General features: G+C 34.5%; 2 protein-coding genes across 2 annotated transcripts in view; both read right to left on the bottom strand.

Moving 5' to 3' along the window:
- Positions 1–3,464, bottom strand: part of Smp_179850 (putative short chain dehydrogenase) — a gene marked incomplete at both ends in the record, with an annotated part of 21,348 nt that extends 17,884 nt beyond the window's left edge. The window contains 3 exon segments of the mRNA XM_018790081.1: positions 1,478–1,595; positions 3,177–3,375; positions 3,382–3,464. Coding sequence (XP_018655460.1) covers positions 1,478–1,595; positions 3,177–3,375; positions 3,382–3,464 — 400 coding nt within the window.
- Positions 3,465–7,297: 3,833 nt separating this feature from the next.
- Positions 7,298–9,537, bottom strand: Smp_203940 (uncharacterized protein; the record flags this gene model as incomplete). The annotated part of the gene is made up of 2 exons (XM_018790080.1): positions 7,298–7,374; positions 9,399–9,537. The coding sequence occupies 2 exons, from the start codon at positions 9,535–9,537 to the stop codon at positions 7,298–7,300; spliced, it is 216 nt and encodes a 71-aa protein (XP_018655459.1).
- Positions 9,538–17,262: the final 7,725 nt, after the last annotated feature.

Here is a 17,262-nt window from a genome sequence, read left to right as displayed (position 1 = left end):
GTCATTTATGATATAGTAATTTCATGTGATTACATAACAAACAGTGAGTATACTTCACATTAATGATATCTCTCAGTTATAATAAATGATTTTCATGATCAGAGTTTTATTTCCACTTTCATTTTAGAAGTTTTTTTAATCATTGTTTTTCGTTGTATACAGCGTTGAAATATGTCAAGTTAAACTGCGTTTATTGATCCATCAGTACAAACGAGATTTTCTCATAGTTGAAATCATGATTCAATTGAAGCTAGATCACCATGGGAAACATGGAAGCACTGAACGGCCGTTCCGTCCTATCGCGGACTCCTCAGTAGTGCGTATCAACCATCCCGCCCCACGAGATCCGAACCCAGGACCTACCAGTCTCGCGCCAACTTCAACCAATCCACGAAGTTTGAGCAACCGTTCACCAATTGTCTTTAGTGAGTTGATATCTCACAACAGACGTGGTTGAACTCCAGTGGTCACTGCTTCTCACTAGAACTCCAGAAAATATCTCTTGAGGTCAGTCACTAGTGAGCATATGATTATAATCAGAATGGGTTTTGTGGAGATTTCAGTATTTTCATAGTTGAAACCATGAGTCAAATGAAGTTAGATCACCATGGAAAAGCTGGAAGTAAATTATGGTAAACTGCAGATTAAATCAACTAATCTATATGATGATAATTCAGACCAATAAGTGTTTATTTATAAGTATACCTTAAATGTAAACAAGATTATTTACTATATGACATTGATCACCTAATGAGTTTTGTATCGTAGCATTCATCATTATCAAGTCACTATGTGTAAAATAATGTCATCATGAATAAAAATCTTATGCTATAGGTTTGAGATGTTTAACTGTGTGGACTTTGTTCACTTATCATTTCTTTCATTATGATGAAAATAATCATTGGCAGTATCCACAATAAGTTCAGAGAACTTCTAGTTCTTTGTTTACTTTGCAAAATAATTATGAATAAATGCTTCGGCATAAAATGAACTCCAATCATTTATGATGATTGAATATTGCGATAGACAAAAGGTATATTTCTAGAGATTCTATATAATGTAACAATAGTCCTAATTACTGATATGAATATTTAACATTATATAACACTAAAATAAGTAAATCAAACCGATGGAAAACTTGTCATATCCCTCATCACTTCAGTATTGACAATTCCAGGATGTAGACTAACAGCCACTACACCACAATCTTTCAAACGTTCACTTAATTCAATAGCATGTATCACATTTGCCAATTTAGATGTGCTATATGCATTTAATGCATCATAGGTTTTTTGATCATATTGCAAATCTGGTTTGATAATGGGACCTCTTTCATGAATCATGGAGGAAACATTTATTATTCGTGATGATGCAGCATTCTTTAACAATGGTAACAACAATTCTGTCAATAGAAATGGTCCAAAATAATTCACTCCCATAGTCATCTCGAAACCATCTTCAGTTGTTGTATAGTTCTGTAGTATGAGTCCAGCATTGTTGATGAGAAAATCGATTTTATTGTATTTACTTTTGATTCTATCAGCAAATTCTCTGATTGATTTCAATGAAGCTAAATCAAGTTGTTCAATTAACAACTGGAATGCGATAAGAAATAATATCAAATGTAGAAAATTAGTTTGTGACGTTAAAAATATTAAAATATCCGATATAAGCAAAGATGGATAATGGCTAACACTGGAATCCAGGGCGCGCATTTCGTCTTATTTGGGGCTCATCAGCTGGATGTACCTGCATCTCAGAGTTGATGTTCACTCTGGGACTCGAACTCAGTACCCTTGGCTTCAAACGCCATCGCGTTATCCACTCACCTACTAAGTTCTGATAACCACTTGCTTGTGCAATGGGGTAGAGTTTAAATTCACTTAGTATTGTTTGTTTGTGTCTTCTCTGCATGTTAATCTCTATCTTTCAGATTTTAATGTATATATGTATATAATATAATAGTAAGGTGATAAGATATATACTGACTTTAGTAAATGTTTTGCTTACTATGAAAGGAGGTGACTACTTGATAATATTATAAGAAAAGCAATTATAATTAGTAACTGTACACTCAAGTAGGAAATTTAAGTAATTCATTTTATGGTAGGTTGCTTGAATTTAGACTTGGACATCATTGAATACCGACTTAGTAATCAAGAGGTTAACCATTCGTGAAAGAGAAAGAAAGTCCTGAATATAATTTTCGGCTACGAAAACAAGAATCGACACTTATGAGTAGTTCCACAATAAGATGAAACAAAAGTCTAATACTAACAGTTTTTCAATGATCATTTAACATGGATTGCTTCGTGATATCAATCAAGTTAATTTTTTTATTGTTCATGAAACAGCTACTATATGATAAAAACTGTTTGCATATGATGACATTTTTCTAGACATAACATTCCTTATTGTCAGATGTCATTGGTTATTTATTACTTGCATTTGACGTTTTAGTATGAGGGTTTATTATTCTAATTTCCGATTTGATGGAACAATCATTCAGAGGGTCTCATTCAAACAACATTTTTAATGATCTCTAATTTCTTCTATGATGTACCATTCAGCCCAACTTGCATGACACCTTATGATGCTAAAAAGTGTAATTGCACTAAAACAAGGCTATGTTATTTCCAAATAACCTTCTACTACTCAATAGATCGTGTCAGTTCAATAGAGTGTTATAAATAGAAGAACAAGTTATTGTTACTTATGTATTCAAAAATTGGAATCGAAAGCCGAATATAAACCTAAACATGATTAACTGTTGTTTCATCTTATACTGATCGATATTACTAGATGAAATGATGTTAAAACGACAAAACGTAGTCGGGTTATTACTACAATTACTAAAATATCCACAAATCCTCCTTACGATATTAAAAGTGATTTACCTAAAGACCATACTCATGTAACTGTTTATTACACACAAATAAATATAATAGAAATGAATTCATCTTATGATCTAGCTGGACATGATATTTAACTCTCACTATAACGATATCTCAGTAGATGGTGCTATTCAGTTACTAGCTAGTTCGTTGACGCGTATTACTGAGGATTCTCAAGCTATTGTCCGGTTTTAATGATTGACGGAGACTATTTATGAATTTCTCAACCTCAAAAAATGGATATAACTTAAGAATAATATGCTAAAGTCAATGATAGCATACCTGATCTGACTCGATGTGCTTTAAAGATGACTTCACTCGACTACATGCAACATCAGTTTCTTCACTTTTCGCATTATTCTCACCATACATTTCCAACAGATGAGCTCTAGCTTCGTTGGCTCGTTCCATATTTCTACATGCCATAATGATTGTTGCACCACGACGAGCTAATTCACTGGCTGTATGAAAACCGATTCCAGTGTTACATCCTGTCACAATTGCTATTTTTCCATCCAATCGTTTGTTGATAATACATAATTTTCTCCATGAACCAATTGTCTCTTTCATTATCTTGGATACTGTTAAGTGATTCCGATGTTGAGTTTATGTTTAATGTGTGATGCGTGAATTGTACACGAATTTAAAGTGAATTGAATATGAACTGGATGTAATATCTAACCAATCATATTGATTCAATGATAACAGACATATACTGACGGCATTTGTTTATTTGAGCTACTTATCTGTTTATAATTATATCTTTTATTAGTTAGATCTTATCCTTTTAAATACGATTTTGGTAGGTTCAGATTTTCATGGTTCAAATCATGAGTCAATTGAAGCTAGACCACCATGGAAAACCTTGAAGCACTGAACGGCCGTTTCGTCTTTTTATGGGACTCCTCAGCAGTGCGCATCCAGATTTATTCATCAAATACATGAAACTAATATTTAAATGATATTATCAAACAAGTAGTTTCGGTAGGAAATGTATTATATCAGAAGTAATAGTGATATTCTGAATTATTCTCAGCTACAATTTTCCAGTTCAGTACACTTTATTCTACATTTACCGTATTAGTGAAACCAAATTAAAGAAATAATTTGTCAGTTATTCCAAATAATGAATTCTTCGCTGTCATTTCTCAATGTTTGGAATTGTATTTATCTATAGTTTAACACAGTTACAAGTATAGTCAATAAACCTAATTACATCAATTAGATTCAATCAACTTGAATTAATGTTGAGCTGAGTGTTTGGGTAGAGATTCTGCTTACCGTTCAATAGAAGATTAAATCTATTGTAACTTCTTAGAGTCTACGTTTTAAAGTTTCTATATTGACTAAAATTCAATCTTCTTTACAACATCAGTTTTAATGTAAATTCAGCCTATTAATTTTTTATAAGTATTAATATCAGGTATTGTTTCATTGAATCTTCCCGTTGGTGTTTAAAACTGAAAATAATCAGTATCTTAATTCCATATGTTTGAAGCGAACAGTACTGGGTTCAAGTTCTCACATATTATTTATTTACAATACTCATTATATGTGTTCAATCTCACTACTCCAACATGATGATACATATCCATCTTCATTGTTATTAGTATATAAGCTTTGCAATAATTTTGATTCTGAATATTATAGGTTGTAAGCAGCTGATGAGAACATAACGAAATAAAAAATGAATCCATGTTATTCTACTGAAATCTCTGTTCTTGCTCTATTCAAGATAATAAAGGGAACTAAATCTATGAAATTTCACTGTGGATATTTTACGTACTCCACGCATAGGAACATCTTCCTAAACAGTAATTTACTTTGACTGATCGAATCGATGAACACATATTTATTCACCTAATATCTACATGGACATTCATCGTAGAATATATTCTGAGTATTTGAGACAACACCTAACAGTTCAGTGAATGTCAGCTTAGAAACATGAAATTTCCTACTCTGTAAAATGTAGTTGACTGTTACCACATAGTATAAGACTAACCCTACAAATTTACCAATAAGAACAAATTCAATCAACCAACACATACTTTTGTACATCTCTAGTACACTTCAAAATTTGTAAGGATGACCAAAATAGTCAAATCTTTGTCTATAGGAACAAGTTGAACTATCTATTACACTTCAACTGGTCCACTATCCCTTATTTTATTGTTTCATTTTATGCTCACGTTTGTTCGCATTGCAAATTTAAATTCAATGATTTCATCTAACGTAATGATACATTGAATCCCCACTGAATTCAATAGTATATCGCATATATATTTGGTGCTATCCTAATTGACTGGATCTTCTTAAAACAAATGAGTTTACTGACTGTGTCGATGGTTGAATTAAATCTCTAATGCATAGTAATCTAAACAAGGAAGAATAATCACTTCCCAGTTTATCGTATAAAATAGTATCCGAACCATTCCCGTTGACGTGGTACAGCCATTTAGTAATTGCTTCAACATTGGATAATGAAATTGATAACGAGTATAGAATTGAAAGTAATCTTATTATTGAAAATTTTCTTGACTCCTTCTAAAGAACATTTTGAATCCAAATAAAGTTAATTATCTGGTCACTTATAAATTCTCAATTTAATATCATTCATCTAAAGAATGATAAACATGTGTATGATGCAGGCCACAAAGCAACAAGCACATGAGTAAGTATCCGAGAGCAAGCGCAAGCAATAACATAGGCAAATTCATAGTGAGATTGTATAAGGGCGTAGCAAGACAAAGCAAAACTTAATAATAGGATATGAGTGCATACATATATGTGTGGGAGGACGAATAATCGAATGATATTTAAGCAATCAACGTTTTGGCTAGAGTCTGTCATGTGCTCTTGTGGTCATAACAGTGCAAAAATATATGCGAATTGTTACTATCAAAATGACAATGTCTGTTAAGTAAGTTAATAAAAGAGCTTAACCAAAATTAACCATGATCGAAATAGGGTGTAGGATAGTTGCTATAGTATATATGACAAATGTGCACGTGCAGTTAATATAAGTTGGTAAACATATTCACTAACATATATCACAGGTTGTCGACTAATTGGAGGTTAACTCTCCTACTATGTGTGAGTACATTTCACGGAATCTTCAAGCAAATCTTGCCAGCAGCAAATGAATTTTAGAACAATAGCAGTATTCTTCGTAATTGAGCATTATTCTTTTTTGGAAAACAAGATGTCCATAAGACAAACTTTCAAGCATACTTCTACATATTTTGAGTAAAGGAAACGCAAGGATAACCAACACCAATGAATTTCTATATCAAGACTCAATGATTTATGCACGTTCCACAGCAATCTAGTATAAAAGGCCTAAGAGCAATTCCTAACTACTCCATCAAAATATTGAGTGATCAAAACTTGATCAAGATCATACTATAGAAATACACTTGCAACTATAACCATTCATTCAAATCCACTCAAACAGAAACGAGTACACATAAAATTACTTTATCATTGGTCTAAAATAATTTATCAGTCAAATACTTTTACTTATTTCTGTGTGTTTGTAGTTTCTGTGAACGACATACATTCCCTTTGTATCTAGGTTTGAAAATCACTGAAACATAAAGGATGGAAGATTTCTTTCATTCAAGTCTACTTAGCATCAAAAATGTAGTACAGTAATAACAAGTACAACATTACCATAGGCAATAATAAAACAATATTTGATTACAATAATACTAGTAGTAGTGGTAGCAGTAGTGGTAGTAGTAGTAGTAGTAGTAGTATCAATAATAATCCACTAGTAACTTGATAATAGTAAATACTAACTAAAATGATATACTGAGTTTATATTGTAAAAGAAAACTACATTTATAACATGTTTACATCATTGTTTTTTAATTATTCATTCATATATAAGAAAGAGTACTATTTAAAAAATAAGTAGTCAATGTAAACTAATATGACAAATCCTGAACGGAACAACAAAACGCAACAGTAAGCAATAGGGAAAGGATTTTTCATTTCAATGATTACTTATCAATACTATTCATTAGTTTTCCTTTATTCATTATACCGTACATTAATCATGGTCAAATTTGACGAATATAACAAAAAATTTAACTACAGAATGTAGAAGAAGCAAAAGACATAAGATGACAATGAAGAATTAGAGAAATGGAAGACAGAATCTAGAAAAGAAATAAACAACCACAATGAGATATATCGATATCACAAATAAAAGCAAAGTTTTTCGACTGAATCACAGTTCGATTCATAAATTGAAGTTCCATGTATTAACGCCTGTTCGGATGTACGTATTTATTTATGCAGTTTTGATAGAAAATATGAACTTGTTTTAAGAAATACCTGAATATTCATTAGAAAGACAATGAGTGAAATTGTTCTTATAAAATCTTGTTGATAAATCAATCATCTGAATCGAATTCATCATAGGCACCGTCAGATCTGGCCATAGAAATGACATTGGTAATTGGACTGGCGGCTAAAAGGAATACAAAATTCAGACGATAAACAACATTGAATAAAATTAAATTCACTAGGCTAAAATTCGCTACTTATGATAAAGAAGTATTGTTATAATGAAATTAAGCATGAAAATATGGTAAACCATAAACCTAATTATTTTATTCATTGTTGAAATATGAGTTGAATGACTGAAGTTTCATCAGACAGATTAGCTTCTTTAACTTCAGTCTAAAACTATCACCATTTCGTAGCAACTATGTATTTATTTAGTTCACCATCATACAAATTACGGCATAAATAATTAGTTTATAGACGAGATAAATAACATAGTTTCTTTACCGATAGTTAGGTACTTACGAATAATGTAATGATGATAATGTGACTTTTCTTATACTATGTAGCTAAATTACTTGGACAAGAATGCCAGAAACTTAGATTCGCATATCAAAACCATATAAACTATTTGTATATTTTTCTTATATACGATTCAATGCAATTACTATCCTATTGTTATAACTTGTGGCCAAGTGGATGCCTTGTATGACGTATGAAGTGATAAGACTGTAAATCAGAAAGCGGCGAATTATCGATTGGAACAGAGACACACGAAAACCGTACGAGCAGTCTAGAGTGCTTATCAGTCCTGCTTCTGCCTAGCCAAGCCAGTTAAGTCCAGAACACCAATAACAGCCTCTGTGGTATGAATCATTGTATTTCAAACATACTGGGTTTATATACCAAAAAGAATGACCACATCGTTCCAATAAAATGGAAAATAACATGTGTACAAGATTCAGACAAATGTGGCTATGAATGTGGGAGGCAGTAATTAATAGACTAGGGATAACTCAAGAATGGTGAATCGTATGACGATAGTTTATAGTTCAAAATAATGCTATCTTATTTTGTCTGAAACTAGTTACAATGTCTTTGAAGAATGAGATGGGAATGTTTATGAAAAGTAGTTAGTTTCTGAGAACACATCACTTTACTAAATCGACTAATATAACAGACTTATATAATGAGTTGTTATATTCAGCAATACAGGCAACCTTTCATATAATCGTCCTAATAACACAGCAAGAAGAATAATTAGGTTTACAGTTGATCAAATTAAAAAAACCCATTGGTTTACAAAAGATTTAAGACAACTCATATATGTGATAGTTATGGACTGAGCTAATAAAATGACTCAAATAGTAGGAATCATTTGGTTGATACATAATATGGATTCATCACTCAGTTCCGCGGTCAAATCTATTCTCGGTCGACACCAAGGACCTAAACACAACACTAATTCTCATTCTCAACCATTTCCCTTAACTATTCTATTTGTACATCAAGATTTTGATCGATATAAAAATTAAGATAAAAAGTCATATTTATTTTTTATTATCCCTAGGATTTAAAAATACACTAAACGTTAATTCATTTTGTTTTGGTTGTTTGAGTCTTCTCATTGATGTTTTGGACTGTAATTGACCAGTCTCGTTTTGGTGTTATAAACAGAGATGGATGATGGCTAGTAGTGGAATTATTTCAGTACACGCGTTTTATCCTATTTGGAAACCGACCAATGAAAGTCGTAAATATCAGTGAGAATATTCAAGTAACCAATACAAATTAATTAAAGTCCACTCTATTGGACATGTCATTGGCTATCTAGACTCAGTAGATTAGCGAACAACGCGTTAGAGTTTTAAGCGGAGGACTGTATTAGGTTCAAGACAGGGAATGGGCATCAACTCTGATATGCAGGTACACCTAGCTGAAAAATCCCAAATGGGACGAAACACGTGTCCCAAATTTCACTGCTAGCCACGTTTCATACAGTAAGCGTTATTTCCATAGTTCAGAAGTAACAAGAGGACGTGTTCAGTAACAGTTCATTGTATAGTTAACAGCAGTAAATTATGAAAGATGTGATTCATCTATAAGCTTATACTCGAATTTATTATTTCTTTAAATAGACTATTTTCAAAGCTTTGAATTTAATTAGGACACTGAGATCCCAGAAAATACCACTTCTTTCTTACTTACCTTTAGAATTAGTACCCCAGAGACTAGTTACCATGGTGTTGCTTAATTCTGGGCTTCCAATTGATGTGTGCTTTGCAGTCATTGGTTGCCTACTCACTCCACCTACTCTGGTAGTTGGCCTAGGACCTAATGCAGCCATTTCTGCGTGTGCTGCTGCTACGCTTGGATCCAAAGACCGACTAACTCTAACTGAATGTCTTGGGGATAATTCTTGAGCTAAAGATAAGCTATTATCTTCCGCTAAACCACCGTTGATTGATGATACGCTGAATATATCTTCATCATCTATAAAATAATCAAAATAAGACTATTAAACTAAGATATATATATGTACATATTTCTTAAAATCAAGACAAGCTTCAATTTGTTGGATTACATTGCCTTCATTGTCTTTCTCTTCAATTGTTTACCAATTCGATGATCTGTAAATTCTTTATATTGTTACAAAAGAGAATTATACTACTACATTGGTTTTTTAGCTTTGACAAACTTGGAGAGATCCAGTTTTATCGAAATCTAACATCAATTGAAAAGAATTAACCGGAAATTATAAAGAATGAAATGAGATTCGAAATTTACGTAGATCCGTGTATAAGAGTAATTAATGTGATGAAATATTTTTCTGTACATTATCAGTGATTCTGAATTAAAAAAATTAAACTGAACTGGGAAAATTTTCAGTTGGTCCCTATTTTTGGTTACTTGCTTCGATCCATCTCTTTTATAAACTAGACATTTAAGGTGATGATAAATGTATTAGAAATGAAAAGAAAACTGTGTTCAGACATGAAGAGAATTTCAAGTGAATGTGCAACAACAAATGGACATTATGATGAAATGTATGCTAACAAGATTTCATGCAAACATGTTTAATAATACAACAGTCAGTCAGTCAGTCAGATCTTGAGTGTTGTTAGAGGTATGAGGGTAGTTATCACTTCCCGGTTGCCCACACCGTGAAAGGGTTCTTCTAGAGGTACCTGAGAAGGAAATTGGGTTAGAAGTGGTCGTAATGACCTGAGAGAGTGACCGCAGTGCCCAAGGGACAACTGCTTGAGGTCGGTCACACACGACCTTTTTGTGGCTAACTTTTGTGTTAGCTCCATACTTGTTGGGACCTTACCGCCGGAGACGGATATCCATGGGATAAGGAGAGGTGTGTATTTTTAGGGTCGACCTTTTCCAACCCCACCCCTCCTTGTGGGAAGGCAGCATCTCTGTTATGCTGGTTGTCTGAAGGAAACACCTTACTGCTCTTCACACCTCTGTACAGTCAGCAGTACGACTTCACCTTCGGACCTTGAGTTTGCTGCTTTTAGTCTTACCGCTCTTCGACCGACCTGTCTGGCATGGTAGGACCTTGAGGAACGATTGTTTCAGTCAATATAGCTCGATTGGTTCATCACGATAGGCAAGACCGACCACCACGTCAAGCTAGCAGCAACGGTTCTATGAAGATCCAAATGAAGATTTATGGTATTCATATATAATAAGAAATTTGTAAAAATAATGAGAGATACTTTTTATAAATCAAATTACAAAATTTGAAACTAACCCGTTTTTAAATTTTGATTTTTATATGAAGTGAATTTCACTCCCTGTGGACTGTTGTTTTTCTGTTGGATAGAACTATTATTAATACTGTTATTAGATTTATAATAGGATGTTATTGGTTTTAGGGGATTTGTTGGTTTATTTGATGATCCCGATGTTAATCTTTGCATAGAAAACGAAAGGAAATACGTAAAATATAAGACAGCAAGCAGAAACAATAGGTTGATATTGGGAGTTCACTTGCTTAGTTTACCTACTTGAGCAATAAAGTCACCTTCCACTATTACTGCATCAGAACGCCTAGCTTTTTGGAGAAGGTCGGAAAGTTTCCTGTAGAACTCATCTTTTATATCATCTGAGCTGCAGTCAGTGGGAGAGTGGGCAGAGACGATGAATAGGCAATGACGAGTGTCCCTGTCTTTCCGATTCCTTACTGATCAGTTTAGTCGGACAGCGCACAGACGACTGCCTACTGGTATCCAGTCTAAAAGAACTGGTTCTGCCCTAGGACTCAATGCTATACCTACTCCAGCGAGGCCACGGGAAGCAGCATCGAGGCTTCCAGATACACGAAGTGTGTGTCTGGATGGTTCTTTATTATGACATGGTGAGGTCAAATGAATCACGCTACTCGAATCCTGTATGCGCGTTTCGGAGACGCTGAACACATCGATGGTGCGAGTTTCTAAAGTCCTAGCAAAGGAGGCCTGTTGTCCTATTTGGCACAATGTTCGGACGGTAAAAGCTCCTAAATGTAGTTTAGAGCATTGTTTCAGGAGACCAGGAATAACGTTCCGTGTACTCGAATCGTTCGCCCTAGCGGTGCGAGGTGATAGGAGAACGTGAGAAAGGTTAGTCATGGAGATAAGAGAGTTATTAGGAGGTGTAGAAAGGATTTGAATGTGACCACCTTAGTCTCGTGTGCTGTTACGGGTATGAGGGCTGATATCACTTCCCGGCTGCCCACACTGTGGAAAGGTATTTCTTGAGGGACCTGAAAAGGAAGTTGGATTGTTGTTGGTTTTAACGACCTGAGAGCGTGACCACAGAGTCCAAGGGACGTTCGGGTTTTATTAACATATTGCTTATAATTATAGTTGTGAAAATTCAAATTTATTTCAAATAACTTAGTATCGATGAATTTCAGACATTTCAAGAATATCTTCCTGATACTTCATTCATAAAACATGAACACATATATGGAGCGTTGAAGTGTCAGAGTTAATATTACAGATAACATGTACCTCCTAATTCGTAATTGTGATTATTTACATTGAATTGTGAAAAATAATCATGAAAATTTTCTTTATCAACTAGTCTATATTCATGTAAATGTCTAATTACGTAATCCTGTAGAGGACGTTGCACTTTCATATACGATTAAAATAAAGAAAACGTAATACTTATTATTATAATTTGGTTTTATATAAATGACATTTAATTGACCGTAATTCTCAAAATGATAAGAATTCGGAGTATTTTTATATAGTTAAGATCATGAGTCAATTGAAGCTACACCACCATGGAAAACCTGGAAGCACGGCCGTTTCGTCCTATTGTGGGACTCCTCCACGATCCTGCCTCGCAAGTTTCGAACCCAGGACCTACCAGTCTCGAGCCAGAGCATTTAACCGATAGACCACTGAGCAGGCATCCAGCGTTGTTAGTGTCTAACCTCAACTAATCCGGAGTATTTCTAATTAAGGAACACTAAACATCACTATTCTGCCCTTGTTAGAACAAATCGACTCAATTTAAGAGGTGTTCTCAACTATCATTTTATCGAGAATAAATGATAGTTGAAAATAATGTCATTTCTATAATTAATGGAAATTAACACGATTATTTATCACAATTTACAATACTACTTAATTATGGATTTAAGTAAAATCAAATTGTGCTTACTGTTGAGATTTATTGATTTCAGCTGCAACAATATTTAAATCTTCCGTTTCTGAATCCCATTCATCATCTTCACTGCTTGGTACAACTGATAAATTACTAGTAGTATTAGTAGTATTTGGTTTTGTACCGAATGTCACAACTCGTTGATCATGACTAAAATGAATCTCAGGTGAATTAGATATAGTTTGTTTTTGTTGAACAGTACTACTGTTATTATTACCATTATTATTATTATTATGTAGGCAAGTTGGATATTTTTGAGAAGTCATTTGTAATTGTGATTCATTTGTAGGATTCTGTTTAGGCATGGTTGGTGTTAATTTACTGCCGAAATTACTTTCTTCTGAAACATATTGAAGTTGAGGACTTGATCTTTGTAAACGTGGTCTAAGTGAAAAGGGAGAACATGATTTTATTCTTCATCCATTTAAACAACAAAATGATTGATGGAACAAAAATTCTTGTAGAGTACATTTCCTTAGTTTAGTTTACTTGTATTGATCAATTCCGATAATTTTTAACACGGTTGTAGTTTTATTTGACACCCTAGTCATTATGTTTTTATATCCGAATGAAGAATAAATGAATGTTATAAGCTTCCATTTGACCTACTGACTACTGTTATACGATTTGCCATTCTTAACTTATTCCCAATTTATTCGTTATAATCTCTCACAATCACAGCCACATTCTGACTTGATTTTGCATGATTGTTATTTTTTTTATTTTTATGGTGTGATGTGGAAGCTGAGATTGTGTTCTGGACTCAACGGGCAAAGTAAAGCAAGGTAAGACGAACTAATTAAGATTCAAAGTTAATTCTAGGCTGCTCGTGCTGGTTAACGCATCATTTGTTTGGCACAAGAACAAGGTTTAATCAGTCGGTATTCTGATTAGTGATTTTGTTATATGATAGTTGACAGGGGCAAAAGTCATAACAATGTTTATAAGACTAAAGTAAATGAAACTAACACATGTTATAAAAACTTGTATTTATTGCGCTTTTGGTTTCTACAAGTCAGTTGTTAGAAAATATTACAAAAAAAACTTTGGAGGTTAAGTAGTTGAATCTTAACATAAGTTTGTATTCTTGAGAATAGATTTGGTATAAAAAAATACGAATGAATTCCATTGACTCATTTTAAAAAAGGAAGACATTTCAGCAAAGAAAACTTTCTTTTCGATGATATCATTTTCTGAAGCTGCACAATTGTACTTATAGATAATTTTACATCTAGTAGTCTACAGTGAAACAGAGGAGTCTTACACAATTATAAAAGATATTCAAACTTATTCAACTGAAATTCAATGAAAATGAAGTAGTGTCTTAAGATAATGAAAAGATTTCAAGTATTGAGTAATAATAATTATACAGAAAGCCAACCTAAAACGGGCAATATACGAGCATCCAGAGTTGGCTACCGCTGATCAGGAAGAGAAATTAGATTTATTCTCTATTCTCAAAAACCGAACGAATATGCATTGATGACAACTGACGATGAGCTGAATAGAATCCTACAAACTATTCTAGAGAATCTCTTTCAACCCAATCTGATTGGCAGTAATCTAAAACTCTAACATAAAGTTCAAGATAATTCAAATGTCACGAGGAAGGTTTTATTCTTGAACATCGAATTCAAGGAAAATCCGGAAGCTGAGATATTAAAGAAAAAACTTTCCAGATCCTTGAGGAATGTTTATCAGCAGAGTTACGAACTGTTTTCCCCGGCAAGAAACTGATTCAGGTAGGTTTCACGGAAAAACTGGTGTTCTGGGCCACCTTAATGTGTCTCTACCAGTTTACTTGCTATTGTGAAGCAGATTATACTGGGCGTACGAAGTATGCACGTGGTAAAAGAATATCCGAGCACTACCCTGAACTCCGCCTGTAGCTCTTCTAGAGTTACTGCCGGTCCCAAGCTCGGGTAAAGGAGGAGGGTTGGGCATGGGGTTAGCGACCCCATCCCGTAGAAAAGCTAACTCGCTAAAAAAAACGCTAACCAGAAAAAATAATTCAAACCATTTAAACTCTGCCCTGGGAGTTGAAGGAATAATTATGACGTCTCATGATAAAAGCCGAAATTCTTCGGAAGTCACGAGACCGATGCACCTTCTAACAACCAGAGCAACACATTTTATAAGTACATGGAACGTCCGGACAATGTGGGAGACAGGAAAGACCAGCCAAATAGCAATGGAAATGAGGAGATACAACTTGGCAGTACTCGGAATCAGCGAAACCCATTGGACACAAACTGGACAACAAAGGCTAGGTACAGGAGAGATGCTGCTGTACTGGGGTCGCGAAGGGGAAAATGCTCCACACACTCAGGGTGTTGCTCTAATGCTGTCCAAAGAAGCACGAAATTCACTTGTGGGATGGGAATCTCATGGACCCAGGATAATCAAAGCATCATTCAGAACAAAGAAGCAAGGGATGAACGTTATCCAATGTTATGCACCCACCAATGATAGTGTGAGGATGGTCCACAGGTGAAGTCGAGGAGGCTCTAGGAAGCCCAGAAGGAGCCCAACATGTTCCATCCAATCAGCTTTTGGAAGAATATTCCAGAATTGCCACGTGGAGCTTCCCTATTGGACAATGCTGATAACTCCCTGTCTGCGGATTGGATAACTATAATGATGATTTTGTTTCTACTAAAAAACGATAAATACCTGATAATTTTGTACCATATTCGACACTGTTTGGAATAACATTCCTTCAACTTGTCTTCTGTCTTTTGATTTGTGACTTGGGAGGGTTCCAGCGTTCGAGTGCTCAAGTATTGTGCGATAGACTAAGAATCTAAGTTCGAGATACAACAACTGGCGACGGGGTTAGCTTTTCAAGATGTCATTTACCTTTGAACAATTTGAAGCCTTGCTGGAGCGGCAAGAGAAACGATTTGAACAGTTCCAGGTTCGTATCATAGAGACTTTAACCCAAAAATTGAACCTGAGTCAAACTGGTGTTACAGATGATGCTCCTAAATCTAATGTCGACCATATTATTAACTCTATCCATGAATTTAATTTCGATAGTTCGGCTGGTATTACTTTTGAAACCTGGTTCAAGAAATACGAAGATTTATTCAAGGTCGACCTCAGAAAACTTGATGACGCCGCCAAGGTCAGAATACTCTTAAGAAAACTTGGCACAGTTGAACATGAACGCTACAGTAATTTCATTCTTCCAAAGAACCCAAGAGATTTTACTCTTGATGAAACGATTGAGATTTTGTCACAAATCTTTGCTGAACAGTCGTCCTTATTCAATATTCGTTACCAATGTCTGAAGATAACAAAAGCAGCTGACGATGACTGGGTGAAGCATGCAGGTTTAGTAAATCGTGAGTGTGAACGCTTCAAATTATCAACTATGACAGAAGATCAGTTTAAATGTCTCGTATTCGTATGCAGCTTACAGTCTCCAGAAGATGTCGACATCAGAACCAGAATTCTAAGTAAAATTGAACAGTGTCCAAATATCACCCTTCAAGAGGTGACTACTGAATGTCAGCGTCTGGTGAATTTGAAACATGACACCTCGATGGTAGAAAATAATGGTCGACTTCCTTGTGTACAGGCAGTAAGTGGGAAGAAAGATTCCTATATGCAAAAGCAGAACACAACCATTAGGAAGCCTTCATCCGCATGTTGGTTTTGCGGAGAGCTACATTACAAAAGGTTCTGCCCATACAAAAACTACCGGTGCACCAAATGTCAGCTTAAAGGACATAAAGAAACATGTTGTAAAAAGAAGATGCACTGTCGTTCATCAAGTGTTCATTACCGAAGACGTAAAAAACTGTTCATCAACTAATAGAATAATGGTGGCATATACCAGAACAGAACATAATCGAAGAAAATATGTGACTTTAGAGATTAATGGACGCCGTGCCCGTCTGCAGCTTGATACTGCCTCAGATATTTCACTTATCAGCCGGAAAACTTGGAGTCATATTGGCAAACCCTTGGTGCTCCCTACAACTCAGTTAGCACACAGCTCATGCTATAGTAATTTAACAATCCAAACACAAAACACTGTGTACAGGAGGTTCACGTTCAATCCCGCATTTTCCCATGGTCTTGGGTCCCTTTCGAATTTTACAAATTATGATTGTGAATTATTACCTTTTTTCTTTTTTTACCACTTTATCAAGTAAACGGTTATCAATATTGTTTATTCCATAGATTTCACCCTTTATTACTTTCAATACTATTGCATAACGTAAGCTCTTGAAGATTTTTAATTAATTTTATAGTTGAATTCATGAGTTAATTAAAGCTAGATCACCATGGAAAACCTGGAATCACTGGATGGCTGTTCTTAATTACTCTGCTAAATGATACAACCCTTCGATTCAATACTTAAAAAGTTGGATTACATTGAAATAACATCCTC

The sequence above is a fragment of the Schistosoma mansoni genome, chromosome W (assembly GCF_000237925.1).
Source record: "Schistosoma mansoni strain Puerto Rico chromosome W, complete genome".
Taxonomy (NCBI): Eukaryota; Metazoa; Platyhelminthes; class Trematoda; order Strigeidida; family Schistosomatidae; genus Schistosoma; species Schistosoma mansoni.
This window is presented reverse-complemented; position numbering and strand designations above follow the sequence as displayed.